Below are 16044 nucleotides of genomic sequence, written 5' to 3'. Positions count from 1 at the left end.
GGGACAGGGCCCTTCTGGGACTGGGGGTGGCAGCAGCCGTCACAGGGTGTGTGCACCAGGGTCCTGGGACGGCTGTGGGAGCTCCGGTGTGGACATTCCCTGCCTCGTCCCTCCTGCCACAGACTCCACACTCCACCTTTGTGGAATTCACGGGAAGGTCTCCGTGGCCCTGCCTAGCTGCACCAGGAAGTGGGTTGGCAGGATGCCTGCGCCCCCTGCCCGACCAGCCTGCTTTCGGGTAGAGCCGGCACGGGACGGGGAAGTGGCTCAAGGGCCTGGAGGACACGTGAAAGCCTGGCCATCCCCCAACACCTACACATCTGAGGCACACGCCTCACAGGTATCCCACTCGAGCGTTTATTTTGGTGACAGCTGCAGGACTGCCTGGGGCAGGGGCAGGCAGGTGTGGAGCTGCCCGCAGGGGGAGCGGGTGTCAGACCAGGGGCCCTACACCCGTAGCCAAGGCTGGAGTCCAGGCAGCCTGCATCCCAGACAGCACCCCTCGGGGGTGGAGCTGGCCTCTGTCCGCCCTTTCTCAACAGGGCTCTGCTGGGCAGGGATGGGCAGCCTCACACCCAGCCACGGCTGCAGACGCAGAGAGGCAGGGGCCAGTGGGTGGGGCTCCCCGTGGGGGCTCAGGTGCCCACGGGACCACTGCGGAGGGGCTGGCGGCCGCCCCGCTTCCCAAGGTGGCTTTACGAGGGACACTGAAGTTTCTTATGAAGCTGTGCGAGGGAAAGGGATGCAGACTGGAAATGTCACCCCAGGGCCAAATGGAGGCTGGCTGCTGCAGCCCAGGAGACGTGGCGCTCACTTCTGCAGCGGCTGCAGCTCAGGCGGCAGGTTGCACCCCGTGTAGACGCCGTTGGTGATGCTGTACTCTAGCAAAGCCCCGAAGCACGGGTCCTGCGGGCACATCATGGAGCGGGCTGGCTCTCACAGCCGTCCTGCGCCCCCAGGACCCGCCCCCCGAGCCCCCGGTCATGACTCACTCTGACAAGGACGTGAGGGTTTCCCAGGACGATCAGCAAGGCTTTGGGTCTGGTGATTGCAACATTAAATCTTTTTGAGTTGGACAAGAATCCCAAAAAATATCTATCATCTTCAAATCTATCTTCATTTGACCGCACCTACAAAACAGAGATGAATAAAAACAGCATTTAAAAATTTTTGGCGTGCAAAGGAATTCGATATATAAAAACATTTAAAAATGTTACACGTCAGTGTGTCTTCATTTTTGCAGTGCGAGGGGGATAGGCCTCGCCACACTGTGTACTCCCCAGGGGCGACCTCACGTGTGGGTTCTCCTGCCTGAACTCCCTAATCTGCCTGCAGTTAACAGTGGTGCACTGATCGCTATGGGAATTTTTAGAACAGCAGACTCCTCGGAGCCCAGCTGCCCTCTTTCTGATCCCGCCTCCCCCTTCTCTCCATCCCGGGCTCCCCTCTCCAAATTTAGGCACTTCTTCCTGGGATTCTGTACTTGTTTTGTTTTCTTAAAGAACGCCCTGCAGGTAAGTGCTCGAGGGGAGGGCCCGTGCAGGTCTGGGACAGGGCACCTACAGTGGAGATGATAATGACCAGGTATTCCTGCCCTTGAAACTCCTCCACGGATCCAACCTTTATATCCATCAGATCAACGTTTCGCAAAAGAATTTTGATTTTCTCTACCTTTGAAAGAGATAATATCAAAGATAAAATTTCACAAATCTGACCATTTCTTTATATGTTAACAGGAAGAACCAAATGGTAACCAGTGAGCATCAGGGCCTTTCAACTCCTAATCACGTTTCATCATCTCTCAGTTGCTCACAGCACACACCCTGATCTCAGATGGGGGTGCGCCGGTGGGTGCTGCCAGGAGTGGGGTTTCCCATCAGACACGAGGGCGCCTTGTGCTGCCAACAGCGGGGTGGCTCCAGGGCGCCTCCCAGGGTGGGCAGAGCCCCTCGGGGGACCCCACCCCCAGGGGCCTGAGGGCCACCACAGGGAAGCCAGGAAGAAGAGGGCGGGGCAGGACTGGGTGGGGGCCTGGGGCAGAGGGGTGGAGATCGCCAGGCGGTGCTGGACAGAAGCTAGGCTCTCTGTCAGGAGAGGAGGCTGGAGGGCAGGGGCTAGGGGCCGCTCCTGCGCGCCCAGAGGACAGGCCTTCTCAAGGCGTGTGCCCACCGCGTCTGGGGCACAGGAGCAGCAGCTGTCCAGATAAGAGGGGGAGAGTGGCAGAGAGGGCGGGACCCCGCGGACACGACTGCGCAGAGGACCTGGAGCAGCCCACACCTGCTTCCGGTAGGGCGTGATGACGCCAATGTCGCCAGCGGACACCTGGCTTGAGACGCTCCTGGCCAGCAGGCAGCAGTAGCGCATGACCTGCACGGCCTCGGCAGGGTTGAACCATGACGGGCTTCGTCCCTCTCGAGCTTCGTTGCCCTGAGTCACCAGGAAGATAAGAGAATAGCTGGTCCATCAGAAAACGTCATTTTCTTGACAAGGGAAGTCCTAACGATCAGAAGCCTGTGTGCCACAAGCAGAGAGCAGCCTGCAGTCGCCGCAGCTAGAAAAAGCTCATTCAGAGCAACGAAGACCCAGTACAGCCTATGTAAGAAAAGCTTAGCAAAAAAGAGTTTTTATTAAAAAGTAAGGAAACGTTCAGGCCTGTGCTTTTCACACCACCGAGCTCCACGTGCACATCTCCGTGGCAGGGCACCTGGTGGGCTTTAGTTTCCGTTTCCTTCTACACAACCTTCTGCATGTTGGCAAATTCCTTCCACACAGATTCTGTCATGAATAAGCTTATTGTGACCCTTGCTTCTTCCTTCAGGATGCCCCCCTTTAATGCCCCCCTCACTGGTTTTATTCCCCACTCACCAGGAGCGCTGCAGTCCATGGGGTCACAAAGAGTCAGACACAATTTAGTGACTGAACACCACCGCCACCACCAGCAGCAGCAGGAGGGAGCCGGCCCACCACAGGCCCTCAGGAAACGCCTGGTAACAGCTGGATTCAACAAGACCCACGCACAGACACGCGTACACCCTCCTGCTGAGCCGGCCCGAAGCTCACCCGCACTCCGTGGAAGACGAGGGGGAAGCCCTTCCTGGGCAGCTTCTCCCAGCCCAGCAGTGAGGTCACCACAGTGGGGTCCGCACACACCTCCAGCTCTCGGTGGTAGAACAGTCTGGACGGCAGGGCCAGCAGGGCTGAGTGCGACCTGTAGTTCTTCACGAGCTTCGTCACCTAGCGGGGAGGTGGGGCAGGGCCTGGGCCAGAGCCCGCAGGCGCCCTGCAGCTGCTGCCGGGGAGGAGGGCCCTGCACCCCCGCCCCCTGCACCCGCACCCACCGCCCTGTCAGCTCCTCCCGCCTCAGAGGCGCTCAGGACACCTCCACCAGGAGACAGGGCCCCTGTGGGGGCTACAGGCTGCCTCCAAGGTGCACCCTGATCCAGGCCATGGGAGCCTGGTCTCGGATCTGCTGTGGTGGGTGCTGGGTCTCTGAGGCCGGCCAGGACCTTGTTGAGAGCCACTGGGGATGGAGCACCAGGACATGAGGCAAGGACAACTGTGTTTCCTGCCTCAACTGTCCAGGAAGTTCACTCCAGCCTTTCCTTTTCCTGGGCTGGGAAGGCCAAAGGCCCAGGACTCTGCTGCTGACACACTTCTACTCAGTCATCCTGACGGGTCCAGCCTCTGCGACGCTTGTCAAAACCCCAAACCCTACTCAGCAGCACGACTTCCCCCTCAGCCAGGCTGGGCCCGCTGCGCTGGCCTGGACCCCTGCCTGCCACCTCGGCCACCCTGGGCCCACCTGCCTGCCCTGCCCTCTGGCAGAAAGGGCCTGGAATGGGGAACAGAGCCCAGGCCTTGCCCTGACCATCGCCCATGATCCCTGCCCCTGGTTTTCTGTTCCAAGTCCAGAGGGGAACCTCCTCTTGCCTGTGCACGGGGGAGTCCAGGTGCTGAGGCTCCTGAAATGCAGATGCCAAGGTCTGTGCCTTGATGCTGAGCAGCCAAGAACCAGGAACCTGCACTCCACCTGGCACCTCAGGAGACCGCAGACACGCTGCCTTCTCCTCCAGGTAAACTTACAAAGCTCCTTCCCATATCCCATAGTGTCACGGTCTGCAGTGGTCCTACTGACGGGCTGGAGCTGCTGGGAAGGGCTGACCCCTCAGGAATCCCCTCAAGGGGGCCAGGAAGCAGTTCCTGAGTTCCTAGGACAGTGGGTTTGAAGGTACCTCAGGGGCACCTAGGTGGTGGCCTCTGCCCCCAGCTGCGACTCAGGGACACAGAGAGGTGAACTCCCCGTCGGCCCCTCGGGTCCAGCCTGACTGAAGCACACGTGGGTCTGAGCTCACCAACAAGGGGTTGTAGGCGCCGCAGGCCCCGAAAGCATCCTCGTCACGCAGGTACGCTGGTCGGGACATTAGTCTCTCCAGCATGGAGACGTTCAGCCCATACGCCATGGCAAGTCTGGACTTGATGACTGGTCCCAGCTGCATGGGGTCTCCAGCCAGGACGATCTACAGCAGAAACAGGCAACTCTCAGCGCGCCTCACAGGCGAGGAAGGTAGACACAGCTGCCCGGGCCCCTGGTGTGCGGAGGGGCAGGGCCTGAGGCCTCACCTGGCCGCTGACATCCGAGACCAGCCCCAGGGGGATGAGGCACTCGGGCTCGCTCGCCTGGCCCGCTTCATCCACAAACACGTGCGTGAAGTGTCCAACTCTGCAGCAGACGCGTCCCAGGGTCACTCCTGCTCGAGTGTCCTGCCCGCAAGGCCAGCCTCGCCTCGCGGCCTGGGCCCCTCCAACTCTCCCCCACGCCGCACACCGCCCTGCCTCCGCCCAGGAGCCCCAGCCTGCGCCCCCACCTCAAGCCTATCTGATAGAAGAGCCCCGCGCTGCTGCACGTGGTGATGGCCACCCTGAAGCGAGAGGCCTTCCAGACGTCCTCCCCGTCTCTGCAGTATGGCCTGATGGCCTCTGCGATGGTCTGCGGGGCACAGGCCACCCTTAAGGTTACTGAGTGATTCTTTAAACTGGACGTAATCACAAAGCAGGACGGAATTCTCAACAAGAAGCCTGTCCTGCTGCCCCTTTTTAGCTGGACTATGTAATGGTGTAAGATTGTTCTTTTAAATCAAAACATCTTACGTTTTCTTATCAACATAATCCACGTCTTACAGATGCTAGAACTGTGAATATAACAAGAGAATCCTGCAAATCCATCCCCAAAACAACTGCACATGCTTTCTAATCTCTTTTGCTAACCAAACTGGAACCCTTTACAGCAAACCAACAGAACAGAACCAAAAAGCAGGTACACATCTGGGGGAGGCGAGCAGGAACGTCGCTACCTCACAGAGCTGGGGCTGCCCGGCCGCCACGGGGCACCAGCGCGGCAGCCGCCCTTCTGCGCCCTCTGGCAGGGCACACGGGGCCAGGGAGGGGGCTCACCTCCTCGAGCCTGCAGGTGGCATTCACGCGGACCATGGTGCCCGGACGCAGCGCTTGACTCTCATGCAGCCGCAAGCACACAAGGTCGGCCGCACTGTTGGAGGGCGCGCACACCAGGACCCGGCTGTCCGGCAGAGCATGGAAGACCTTCCCCAGGACACATGGAAGGTAAAGGGGGAATGGTCAGCAGCCAGCACCAAGCCCCCCGACGAGAGCTCATAGGTCACCCCTCGTGGCCAGAGCCTGGCCCAGCCATCATGTCTCCTAGGCCCTGCACTGCCCGGGCGGGACCCTGGGAAACCTTGCACCAGCTCTGGGTGCCTGTGGGTCAAGCCGGGCCCTGGCGATACAGGACCCTGAGCACAGCCTCTCTTCCCACAGACTCAGTTTCAGTCTAGACGGAGGCACCGGAAACGCCTGCAGTTGACTGTTCTGAAATGAAGCCACTCCTTTCTGAACTGAGGACACCAGCTCTCAGAAGCCCTATAGCCACACAGCAAACTGCCACAGGTCAAGCAAATGAGATTTTCTAAGCCGTTCCTCATGCTCTGATCCCAAGGTCTGCACCAACACGTTCTGACGCCAGGAGCACAGGGCGACATCTCCCATGACACTGCCTGGCCGTTACCTGCAGGATGGCCTCTATGATGGTCACCGTCTTCCCCGTCCCCGGAGGCCCGAAGAGCACGTAGGGGATCGGGCGGCAGTCTCCGCTCAGGATCCTCCTCACCGCCAGCTTCTGGTTCTCGTTGAGCATGGGGTTGAAAAACTCCTTTTCTCTCGCCTTCGGCGATCCGCTGACTGAGTCAGGGAGAGACAGTCAGTGGGTCACAGGCAGGGCCCTTCAAGACCCACTCAGCATCACTCACCAGGACAGCTGGCTGACTGCAAAAGCCCAGGCCACTCACCCCTCCCTACTTCACTTGGACAGTGTCACCAAGGTGTCAGAGGTTGTGGTTAACAGGTGGACAAGAACAGCCACCATCAAGGCCAGAGCGTGTTTCCCCCGGCAGTCCCAGACGTCTCCCCTCCAGGCCTGCAGGAGCCAGCCTGGTCCCAGACTCACCCAGCTTGCTGATCTCTGTGGTGAAAGCCCGTGGCGCTGGTGTGTCCTGGACACCTGCCTGGTGCTCTTCTGGGGCATGCTTAGTTTGGTCCTTCACAGCTTTTCCATTCTAGAAAAAAAATAACACCAAAAAAATTGCTTAAAAAGAAAGCTTTGTGTTCATGCAGGCTTAAAGTGTGAATGTAAACCATCATCAAATGCTTGTTTTATTGACTTAACAGCTCTCTGCATAGATCACAGGTCATCCCTTTCAGATGTAATGAGAATGCAGAATATCTAATAAAAACTGCTAAAAGGACTATATTCTCCTTGAGTCCAGGATGTACACTCCTTGTACAGCCTGCTCATCTGCGAGGAGAACCCGCAAGGGCTGACCGCAGGCATGGCCCTTGCTCCCCGGGACCCCGGGTCCTCTGTGTGTGTGAGGAGGCCCTGTGAGCTCGGCAAGGACTTGGCCCCAGGCAGACCCTCACCTGCCCCTTGGGTACGAGGCGGCCCTGGGGCTGCTCCCTCGTTTACTGGGTCAGGATCGTGCTGAGGAACTGGTTTTGCACATAAACTGGTTTTTAAACATAAACTGAATCTGAGCTGGACCAACGGAACTATTTTTCAAATTTCTCATTATAATCAACGTGGTAATAAACAGCTCTGCATATATATGATTGTGCCATCACCTGACTACTTTCACAGTGTAAATTCCCAAAGTAAAATTTCTATACAGGTTTTCACACTGAAAAGTTTTTATCTTTTACCAAATTTTAGTCCAAGAGATCACAGCAATCCACCCTCCCAACATCATATCAGTTTTACAGAAAACTAACACACAGTAAGGAGTGGGCCTCCAAAGCATGTAGCTGGACAGGTCTGGACACACACACACCTGTGAACCCATCACCACAAAAAAGCAAGTCTGCCTCTCAATCCCCAAGCACCCCCATACACCCTCCTGCTGTTGCAGACTGACGCGCACATTCCAGAATGTTCTATTCATAGAAGCGCACAGACGCAGGCTTTCTGACATCTCCACGTGGTACAACAGGAGGTCTGGAGACCCCTTTGGGCTGTGTGTACGCAGACGTTACCCTCTTTCTTGCTGAGAAGACACTCATGGTGAGAAAAAACTGGGTGCTGGCCTGCCGTCCGCGGATGGACAGGGACTGTTTCTGGGTCTGGGCCACTGCCAGGGAGGCTGCTGTGCACGCGCTCCCACTGCCCCCGGGGAGACGCCTGCACTGCACGCTGCGGGCCATCTCCTGCTCAGGCACTCATGCCCTGTGTCCAGGCCGGTCTGTGTTCCCACCAGCGAGTGCAGTGAGGCTCCCTTGCCCGAGAGTGTAGCCACGTTAACAGGCGTGTGGTGGGGTCTCACTGTGGCTGTGTTTCCCTAACAGCTAACACTGAGCATCTTCTCACGGTCTTGTCATCTGTACGTGGTTCATCTGTACACCGTCTGCTCAGGTACTGGCTCATTAAAACTTTTTCACTATTGAATTTGGAAACTCTTCAACATGCAGTCTCGACACAACTGCTGTACCAGACGCCGTGACCTGCAGCCCGCTGCTCGCCTTCTCACTGAGTGTCTCCTTGGTTTACTTGCGCGGCTGTGCTGGGCCCTGGTCGTGGCGTGACCCGCAGCCCGCCGCTCGCCTTCTCACTGCGTGTTTTTTCTTTAGTTTACTCGTCCGGCTGCGCTGGGCCCTGGTCGTGGCGTGACTGGCAGCCCGCCGCTCGTCTTCTCACTGTCCTGAGCGTCTTTCTTTGGTTTACTTGCTCGGCTGCGCTGGGCCCTGGTCGTGGCGTGGAGCTCCTAGCTGCAGCACGCGGAGTCTTCGTCCCTGACTAGGGGTCAAGCCCAGGCCCCTTCATTGGGAGCGTAGAGTCTTAACCACTGGACCACCAGGAAAGTCCTGTGCAAGGCTTTTTGTGTTCTTTTTTTCTGTTTAACAGTGAGAACAAAATAACTTACTGGAATATGAAGATCAGAGCTGAATGAGTGTACCACTAATGGCGAAAAGGGGGTATTTTCACAGAAGCAGTATCTTTCCCAATTCCATCTCCATTTGAAGTCAATCAAAACACACCACTGGCCATTTAGTGAAAACGCTGCCTTCTCCATGAGGCAGACACGGGCTCTGGCTCTGGGCTCCCTGGCCTGGGGCTCTGAAGGCTGGTGGTGGGGGCTGGGGTGACCGCAGTGGCTGCTTCTCGTTTCTCCTCTCAGGAATCACTGCTCAAGGTCTGAACCTGCTGCTTCACATATTCTGTCTGATTTTCAGTCGTTTAGCCGGGAAGGTGAATCCACTCCCTGCAATTCTACCTTGGCTGGGTGCTTTGTCTGCAAGCTGGCTAATCTGTAACAGGACAATGCTCTCTGTATTTAAAGTGCTAAGATTCAGCCCATCAGGACTGTGATCCACCACAACAGCAATACTTCCTGAGAATCGGGCAGTGGGATGGGCCAGGAAATGAGGTGAAAACACAGTTTTGCAGATGACATTGCACCTTTGTTCAGTGAAGACCTCTTTCTATTTTTCGGAGCAAAACTGAGTTCAACTACCAGTCACATAGCAGATGATTTTAATGGAAACCTTTAGAGAATTTTCTGTGGTTGTGTAGGCATTCTAAAGCTATAAGTTCTCCATTTTTGGAGAGGGGCTACAAGGTAGTAAAAAGGTTTATATATGTCAGATATAACTTAAAAATTTGTATTTACTATTAAGTCAAAGCATGCTCAAAAAAGCAAATTCCAACAGCACAGAATTATAAGTTACAAGCTGTAACCTGTGGCATGAAGGGTTTTTCTTATTAATGGAAATACAATGATAAATAAAACCACTTCTATTTTAGTCTTGAAAATAAAATGTAGAGCCTAGAACAATACCTGGCACATAATACCAGGTATTTATGGACCTACTGATTGTACATTAAAAGACACCCTTGTAACTTGCACAAAGATCACGAAAGAATGATGTTCCTGGTGAGCAGTGCTTTCGGAAGTCTTCTATGCGTGTGTAACGATAAAAACGTGCCTGAGTGTACACAAAAACCATGTAACTTAAAAATAAAACTACAGAGCAAGGATTAATAGAACTAAAAACCGGTTCATTGAGAAGATAAACAAAATTGACAAACCACTAGCCAGACTCATCAAGAAAAAAAGGGAGAAAAATGAAATCAACAAAATTAGAAATGAAAAAGAAGAGGTCATAACAGACAACAGAAATACAAAGGATCATGAGAGAATATTGTGAGCAACTATGTGCTGGTGAAATGGACAGCCTAGAGGGGATGGACAGGCGCTGAGAGAAGCCCGCCCTCCCAAGACTGAACCAGGAAGAAACAGAAGTGAGGAACAACCCAGCTACAAACACTGAGATCGAAACAGTGATCAAAAGTCTCCCAAAAAACAAAGCCCGAGGGCCAATGGCTTCACAGGGCAATTCTATCAAACATTTAGAGAAGAGCTAATGCCTATTTTTCTGAAATTCTTCCAAAAAATTGCAGAGGAAGGAATACTTCCAAACTCATTCTATGAGGCCACAATTACCCTGATACTAAAACCAGGTAAAGACAAGACAAAAAAAAGAGAATTACAGGCCAGTATCACTGATGAACATAGATGCAAAAATTCTCAACAAATTCTAGCAAACAGAATTTTTAAACAGAGCACATTAAAAAGCTCATATCCCACGATCAAGTCGGCTTTATTCCAGGGATGCAAGGATTCTTCAATATATGCACATCAATCAATGTGATACACCATCTCAACAAACTGAAAGAGAAAACCAGATGATCATCTCAATAGATACAGAAAAAGCCTTTGACAAAATTCAGCATCCATTTATGATAAAAATGCTCCAAAACATGGGCACAGAAGGAACCTACTTCAACAGGGTAAAGGCCATACATGAAAAGCCCACAGCAAACATTCTTCTCAATGGTGAAAACCTACAAGCACTCCCTGTAAGATCAGGAACCAGACAAGGGTGTCCACTCTCACCAGTTATTCAGAACAGTCCTGGAAGTCCTACCTAGGACAACTGGAGAAGAAGAAGAAATGAAAGGATCCAGATGGGAGAAGAAGTCAAAGTTTCTGCTTCTCTGTCACACATGAACGAGAATCAGCCAGAGGCACAGCCCTGCCCCCTCCTCCCGTCTCCCGCCCTGCCCCACCCTCCCGCCTGAGGCAGAGCCCCTGACTCAGTCCCCTGAGTCATGCAGCGAATTCCCATCGCCTGTCTATCTCACTACGGTATTGCGAATTTCCACGCTAGTCTCTCCGTACATCTCCCCTTCTCCCTCCTCCCCTCCCACCGTGTCCATAGGTCTGTTCTCTCTGTTTCTCCACTGCTGCCCAGAAAATAAATTCACCAGTGTCATCTCTTCAGATCCCATATATACGTGTCAGTATATGATATTGATCTTTCTCTGACTTACTACTTCACTCTGTATAATAGGCCCTAGTTTCATCCACCTCATCAGAACAGATTCAAATGCGTTCCTCTTTATGGCTGAGTAGTATTCCATGCATATATGTACCACAGCTTCTTTATCCATTCATCTGTCGACGGACATCTAAGTTGCTTCCATGTTGCAGCTACCGTAGGTAGTGCTGGAATGAACATTGGGATTCATGTGTCTTTTTCAGTTTTTATTTCCTCAGGATATATACCTAGGAGTGGGACTGCTGGGTCACATGGTGGCTCAGAGGTTAAAGCGTCTGTCTACAACGCGGGAGATGTGGGTTCGATCCCTGGGTCGGGAAGATCCCCTGGAGAAGGAAATGGCAACCCACTCCAGTATTCTTGCCTGGAGACTCCCATGGAGAAGCCTGGTGGGCTACAGTCCACGGGGTCGCAAAGAGTTGGACACGACTGAGCGACTTAACTTTCACTTCCATGGTGGTTTTATAAGGAGTTTTTTAAGAAGTCTCCATACCGTCTTTCATCATTTTACATTCCCATCAGCGATGCAAGATTGTTCCCTTTTCTCCACCCCCTCTCCAGCATTAATTGTCTGTAGACTTTCTGATGATGCCTATTCTGACTGGTGTGAGGTGCTACCTCATCGTGGTTTTGATTTGCATTTCTCTAATAATGACTGATGTTGAGCATCTTTTCATGTGCGTGTTAGCCATCTATATATCTTCTTTGGAGAAATGTCTCTTCGAATCCCTTTCCCACCTTTTGATTCGGTTGTTTGCTTTTCTGGTATTGAGTTGTATGAGCTGCTTGTGTATTTTGGAAATTTATTATTTATCACTTGTTTCCTTTGCTATTATTTTCTCCGATTCTGAGGGTTGTCTTTTTACCTTGTTTGCGGTTTCCTTTGCTGTGCAAAAGCTTTTAAGTTTAATTAGGTCCCACTTGTTTATTTTTGTTTATATTTCCATTACTCTAGGAGGTGGGTCATAGAAGATCTTGCTTCGATTTATGTCATCAAATGTCCTGCCTATGTTCTCCACGAAGAGTTTAATAGTTTCTGGTCTTATGTTTAGGTCTTTAATCCATTTTGAGTTTATCTTTATGTATGGTGTTAGGTTATAGCTCTACATAGTTAGCATAAATAAAGACCAGGAGTTGACTGTGGCTCAGATCACAAACTCCTTATTGCCAAATTCAAACTTAAATTGAGGAAAGTAGGGAAAACCACTAGGACATTCAGGTATGACCTAAATCAAATCCCTTACAATTATACACTGGAAGTGACAAATAGATTCAAGGGATTAGAGCTGACACACAGAGTGCCTGAACAACGACAGAGAGAGGTTCATGACGTTGTACAGGACGCAGGGATCAAGACCATCCCCAAGGGGAAAAATGCAGAAAGGCAAAGTGGTTGTCTGAAGAGGTCTTACAAATAGCTGTGAAAAGAAGAGAAGCTAAAGGCAAAGGAGAAAAGGAAAGATATACCCATTTGAATGCAGAGTTCCAAAGAATAGCAAGGAGAGATAAGAAAGCCTTCCTCAGTGATCACTGCACAGAAATACAGGAAAACAATAGAATGGGAAAGACTAGAGATCTCGTCAAGAAAATTTAGAGATACCAAGGGAACATTTCATGCAAAGATGGGCTCAATAAAGGACAGAAATGGTAGGGACCTAACAGAAGCAGAAGATATTAAGAAGAGGTGGCAAGAATACACAGAACTGTACAAAAAAGATCTTCACGACCCAGATAATCACAATGGTGTGATCACTCACCTAGAGCCAGACATCTGGGAATGTGATGTCAATGGGCCTTAGAAAGCATCACTACGAACAAAGCTAGTGGAGGTGATGGAATTCCAGTTGAGCTGTTTCAAATCCTAAAAGATGATGCTGCGAAAGTGCTGCACTCAATATGCAAGCAAATTTGGAAAACCCAGCAGTGGCCACAGGACTGGAAAAGGTCAATTTTCATTCCAATTCCAAAGAAAGGCAATGCCAAAGAATGCTCAAACTACTGCACAATTGCACTCATCTTACACGCTAGTAAAGTAATGCTCAAAATTCTCCAATCTGGGCTTCAACAGTACATGAACCAGGAACTTTCAGACGCTCAAGCTGGATTTAGAAAAGGCAGAGGAACCAGAGATCAAATTGCCAACATCCATTGGATCATGGAAAAACCAAGAAAGTTCCAGGAAAACATCTATTTCTGCTCTATTGACTATGCCAAAGCCTTTGACTGTTCAGATCACAACAAACTGTGGAAAATTCTTAAAGAGGTGGGAATACCAGACCACCTGACCTACCTCCTGAGAAATCTGTATGCAGGTCAGGAAGCAACAGTTAGAACTGGACATGGAACAACAGACTGGTTCCAAATAGGAAAAGGAGTACGCCAAGGCTGTATATTGTTACCCTGCTTGTTTAACTTTTATGCAGAGTACATCATGAGAAACGCTGGGCTGAAGGAAGCACAATCTGGAATCAAGATTGCCGGGAAAAATATCAATAGCCTCAGATGTGCAGATGACACCACCCTTATGGCAGAAAGTGAAGAAGAACTAAAGGGCCTCTTGATGAAAGTGAAAGAGGAGAGTGAAAAAGTTGGGTTTAAGCTCAGCATTCAGAAAACTAAGATCATGGCATCCGGTCCCATCACTTCATGGCAAATAGAAGGGGAAACAGTGGAAACAGTGACAGATTTTATTTTTCTGGGCTCCAAAATCACTGCAGATGGTAACTGCAGCCAAGAAATGAAAAGACACTTACTCCTTAGAAGGAAAGTTATGACCATCCTAGACAGCATATTAAAAAGCAGAGATATTACTTTGCCAACAAAGGTCCATCTAGTGAAAGTGATGGTTTTTCCAGTGGCCATGTATGGATGTGAGAGTTGGACTATAAGTACAGCTGAGTGTCAAAGAATTGATGCTTTTGAACTGTGGTGTTGGAGAAGACTCTTGAGAGTCCCTTGGACTGCAAAGAGATCAAACCAGTCCATCGTAAAGGAGATCAGTCCTGGATAGTCATTGGAAGGAGTGATGCTGAAGCTGAAACTCCAATACTTTGGCCACCTGATGCAAAGAGCTGACTCATTTGAAAAGATCCTAATGCTGGGAAAGATTGGAGGTGGGAGGAGAAGGGGATGACAGAGGATGAGATGGTTGGATGGCATCACCGACTCGGTAGACACACGTTTGAGTAAGCTCTGGGAGTTGGTGGTGGACAGGGAGGCCTGGTGTGCTGCAGTCCATGGGGTTGCAAAGAGTTGGACACGACTGAGCGACTGAACTGAACTGATTTCCTTCATCAGTGTCTTATAGTTTTCTGTATACAGGTCTTTTTTCACCTTAGCTAAGTTTATTCCTAGATATTAATTCTTTTTGTTGCAATGGTGAATGGCATTGATTCCTTAATTTTTCTTTCAGAGAAAGAGCTATGAACCTATGGACATGGTGGGAAGAGTTGAGGGAGAAGGGGAGATGTACGGAGAGAGTAACATAGAAATTCACAATACCATACGTAAGATAGATAGCCAACGGGAATTCGCTGTATGACTGAGGGAACTCAAACAGGGCCCTGCGACAGGCGGGAGGGTGGGTGGGGGAGGGAGATGGGAGGGAGGGGACATGGGTGTGCCTACGGTTGATTCTTGTTTATGAACGACAGCAAACCACAAAATTCTGTACAGCAATTAGCTTTCAATTAAAAAAAATTAAAGAGTAAATAAAAACAAATGAACCAACAAAAAAATAAAACTACATGCTCACACAATATGTCTTTATCTTCCTTTTCCCTACTTAGTATATTGCAGCTGTCGTTACCCTGCATGTAAAGGCACACAGACTTTACACAGTGACTAGCTGTACTTTCATCGCGATGTGGGGTTATTTGTGAACTACACTCACTATACTCCTCTGATGCGCCAGTAAACTGAGAGGAAACTGTTACCTATTTACACATATCTAAGCAGTACCTTGGAGGTAGACTGTCCGTCACTTTTGGTGTCTTGTGCATGGGTCCAATTCCATGTCACCTGGGGAGGCTGTAAGATGATCTCTTCTGGAAACAACACTTTTAAAACAAGACAGCATGAGAAGGCAGATATTACTGAGAAGCTGAGAAAGGTGAGTAGAGAAGACATGCACGTCTGTGTGCCCCTCTGCCCCCTGCTCCGGGGCTGCTGCTCAGCCGCAGCGTAACGCCAGACCGCACGTTCTTTGCAAACATGCCATGCTCGTGTTCATTTGTAGTGCACAAACGAGTTATATTAAGATGGGAAGGCAGAGTAAAATCATTTCATTGTTAATAATTTAAGCGTGCTATTTCCACATACTTGAAATTGTCAGAAAACACTGAACCTCCCAACAGAAAAAACACTGGCTCTCAGAATTTCCATTCACTTCTAATGTACGGCTGAAGAAACTGACTTACACCAAATTCTACAGGAAGCTTCTAAAATACTCCAGGAAGATATACCACCATCTTCCCCCAAAAGTAGTACCTTTTACCCCCAAGTGGATGACCTGTTCAAGTGCAAAGTGGCACCGTCTGCTGGTGGTCCTGCGGAGGAGAAAGCAACACGGGTCAGCACCGGGCGCCTCAGTAGACGGGCGCCCAGAGCCCCAGCTGGGCAGCACACCAGCCTGCCAGCCATGAGGCCGCCACCAGCATGCCAAGAGTTTACCAGGAAAACCTCCAAGGCGTCAGGGTAGCAGGGATGCGTTCCCTTCTGGGACTATCTCTGCTTTAATGTATAAAGTGAACAAGGAGAAAAAAAAGAAAATAGAGCCTGTGAAGTGTCAGAGAGATAGTGACAGTGCTGCATCAGTAGGAAAGTGTTAGGTTGGTGAAAAAGTAATTTTGGTTTTGCACTGTTGAACTTTGCCATTTGATTCTGGAACACATTCTTAAATAAATGCAGATATGTTATACATCATCTTAACGAACATTTCTCGCTTTATGTCTTTTTTGTTGCTGACTTACTACTTCTTTATTTGAGATTATGGAAATAATGTTTGACAAAAAGCACATTTGAGCAACTTTCTTATTCAAGTTCAGAATGGGTCATAAAGCAGCAGAGATAACTCACAACATC

At 50.7% G+C, this 16044-nt stretch overlaps 1 protein-coding gene across 1 annotated transcript in view; it reads right to left on the bottom strand.

Annotated features, from left to right (window-relative positions):
• Positions 319 to 16044, bottom strand: part of MOV10L1 (Mov10 RISC complex RNA helicase like 1) — a 61743-nt gene continuing 46017 nt past the window's right edge. The window contains exons 14-26 of the mRNA XM_018049080.1: positions 15451 to 15509; positions 14923 to 15020; positions 6518 to 6626; positions 6080 to 6252; positions 5452 to 5598; positions 4866 to 4987; positions 4621 to 4720; positions 4353 to 4517; positions 3061 to 3234; positions 2278 to 2427; positions 1564 to 1671; positions 993 to 1130; positions 319 to 906 (exon numbers count right to left, since the gene is read on the bottom strand). Of these exons, the coding sequence (XP_017904569.1) occupies positions 811 to 906; positions 993 to 1130; positions 1564 to 1671; positions 2278 to 2427; positions 3061 to 3234; positions 4353 to 4517; positions 4621 to 4720; positions 4866 to 4987; positions 5452 to 5598; positions 6080 to 6252; positions 6518 to 6626; positions 14923 to 15020; positions 15451 to 15509 (1639 nt within the window). The 3' untranslated portion in view covers positions 319 to 810. The remainder of the gene's footprint in view (positions 907 to 992; positions 1131 to 1563; positions 1672 to 2277; positions 2428 to 3060; positions 3235 to 4352; positions 4518 to 4620; positions 4721 to 4865; positions 4988 to 5451; positions 5599 to 6079; positions 6253 to 6517; positions 6627 to 14922; positions 15021 to 15450; positions 15510 to 16044) is intronic.

Source organism: Capra hircus, chromosome 5, assembly GCF_001704415.2.
Source record: "Capra hircus breed San Clemente chromosome 5, ASM170441v1, whole genome shotgun sequence".
NCBI classification, from domain to species: Eukaryota; Metazoa; Chordata; class Mammalia; order Artiodactyla; family Bovidae; genus Capra; species Capra hircus.
The sequence above is the reverse complement of the archived record's forward strand: the minus strand, read 5'-3'. Positions and strand labels throughout refer to the sequence as shown.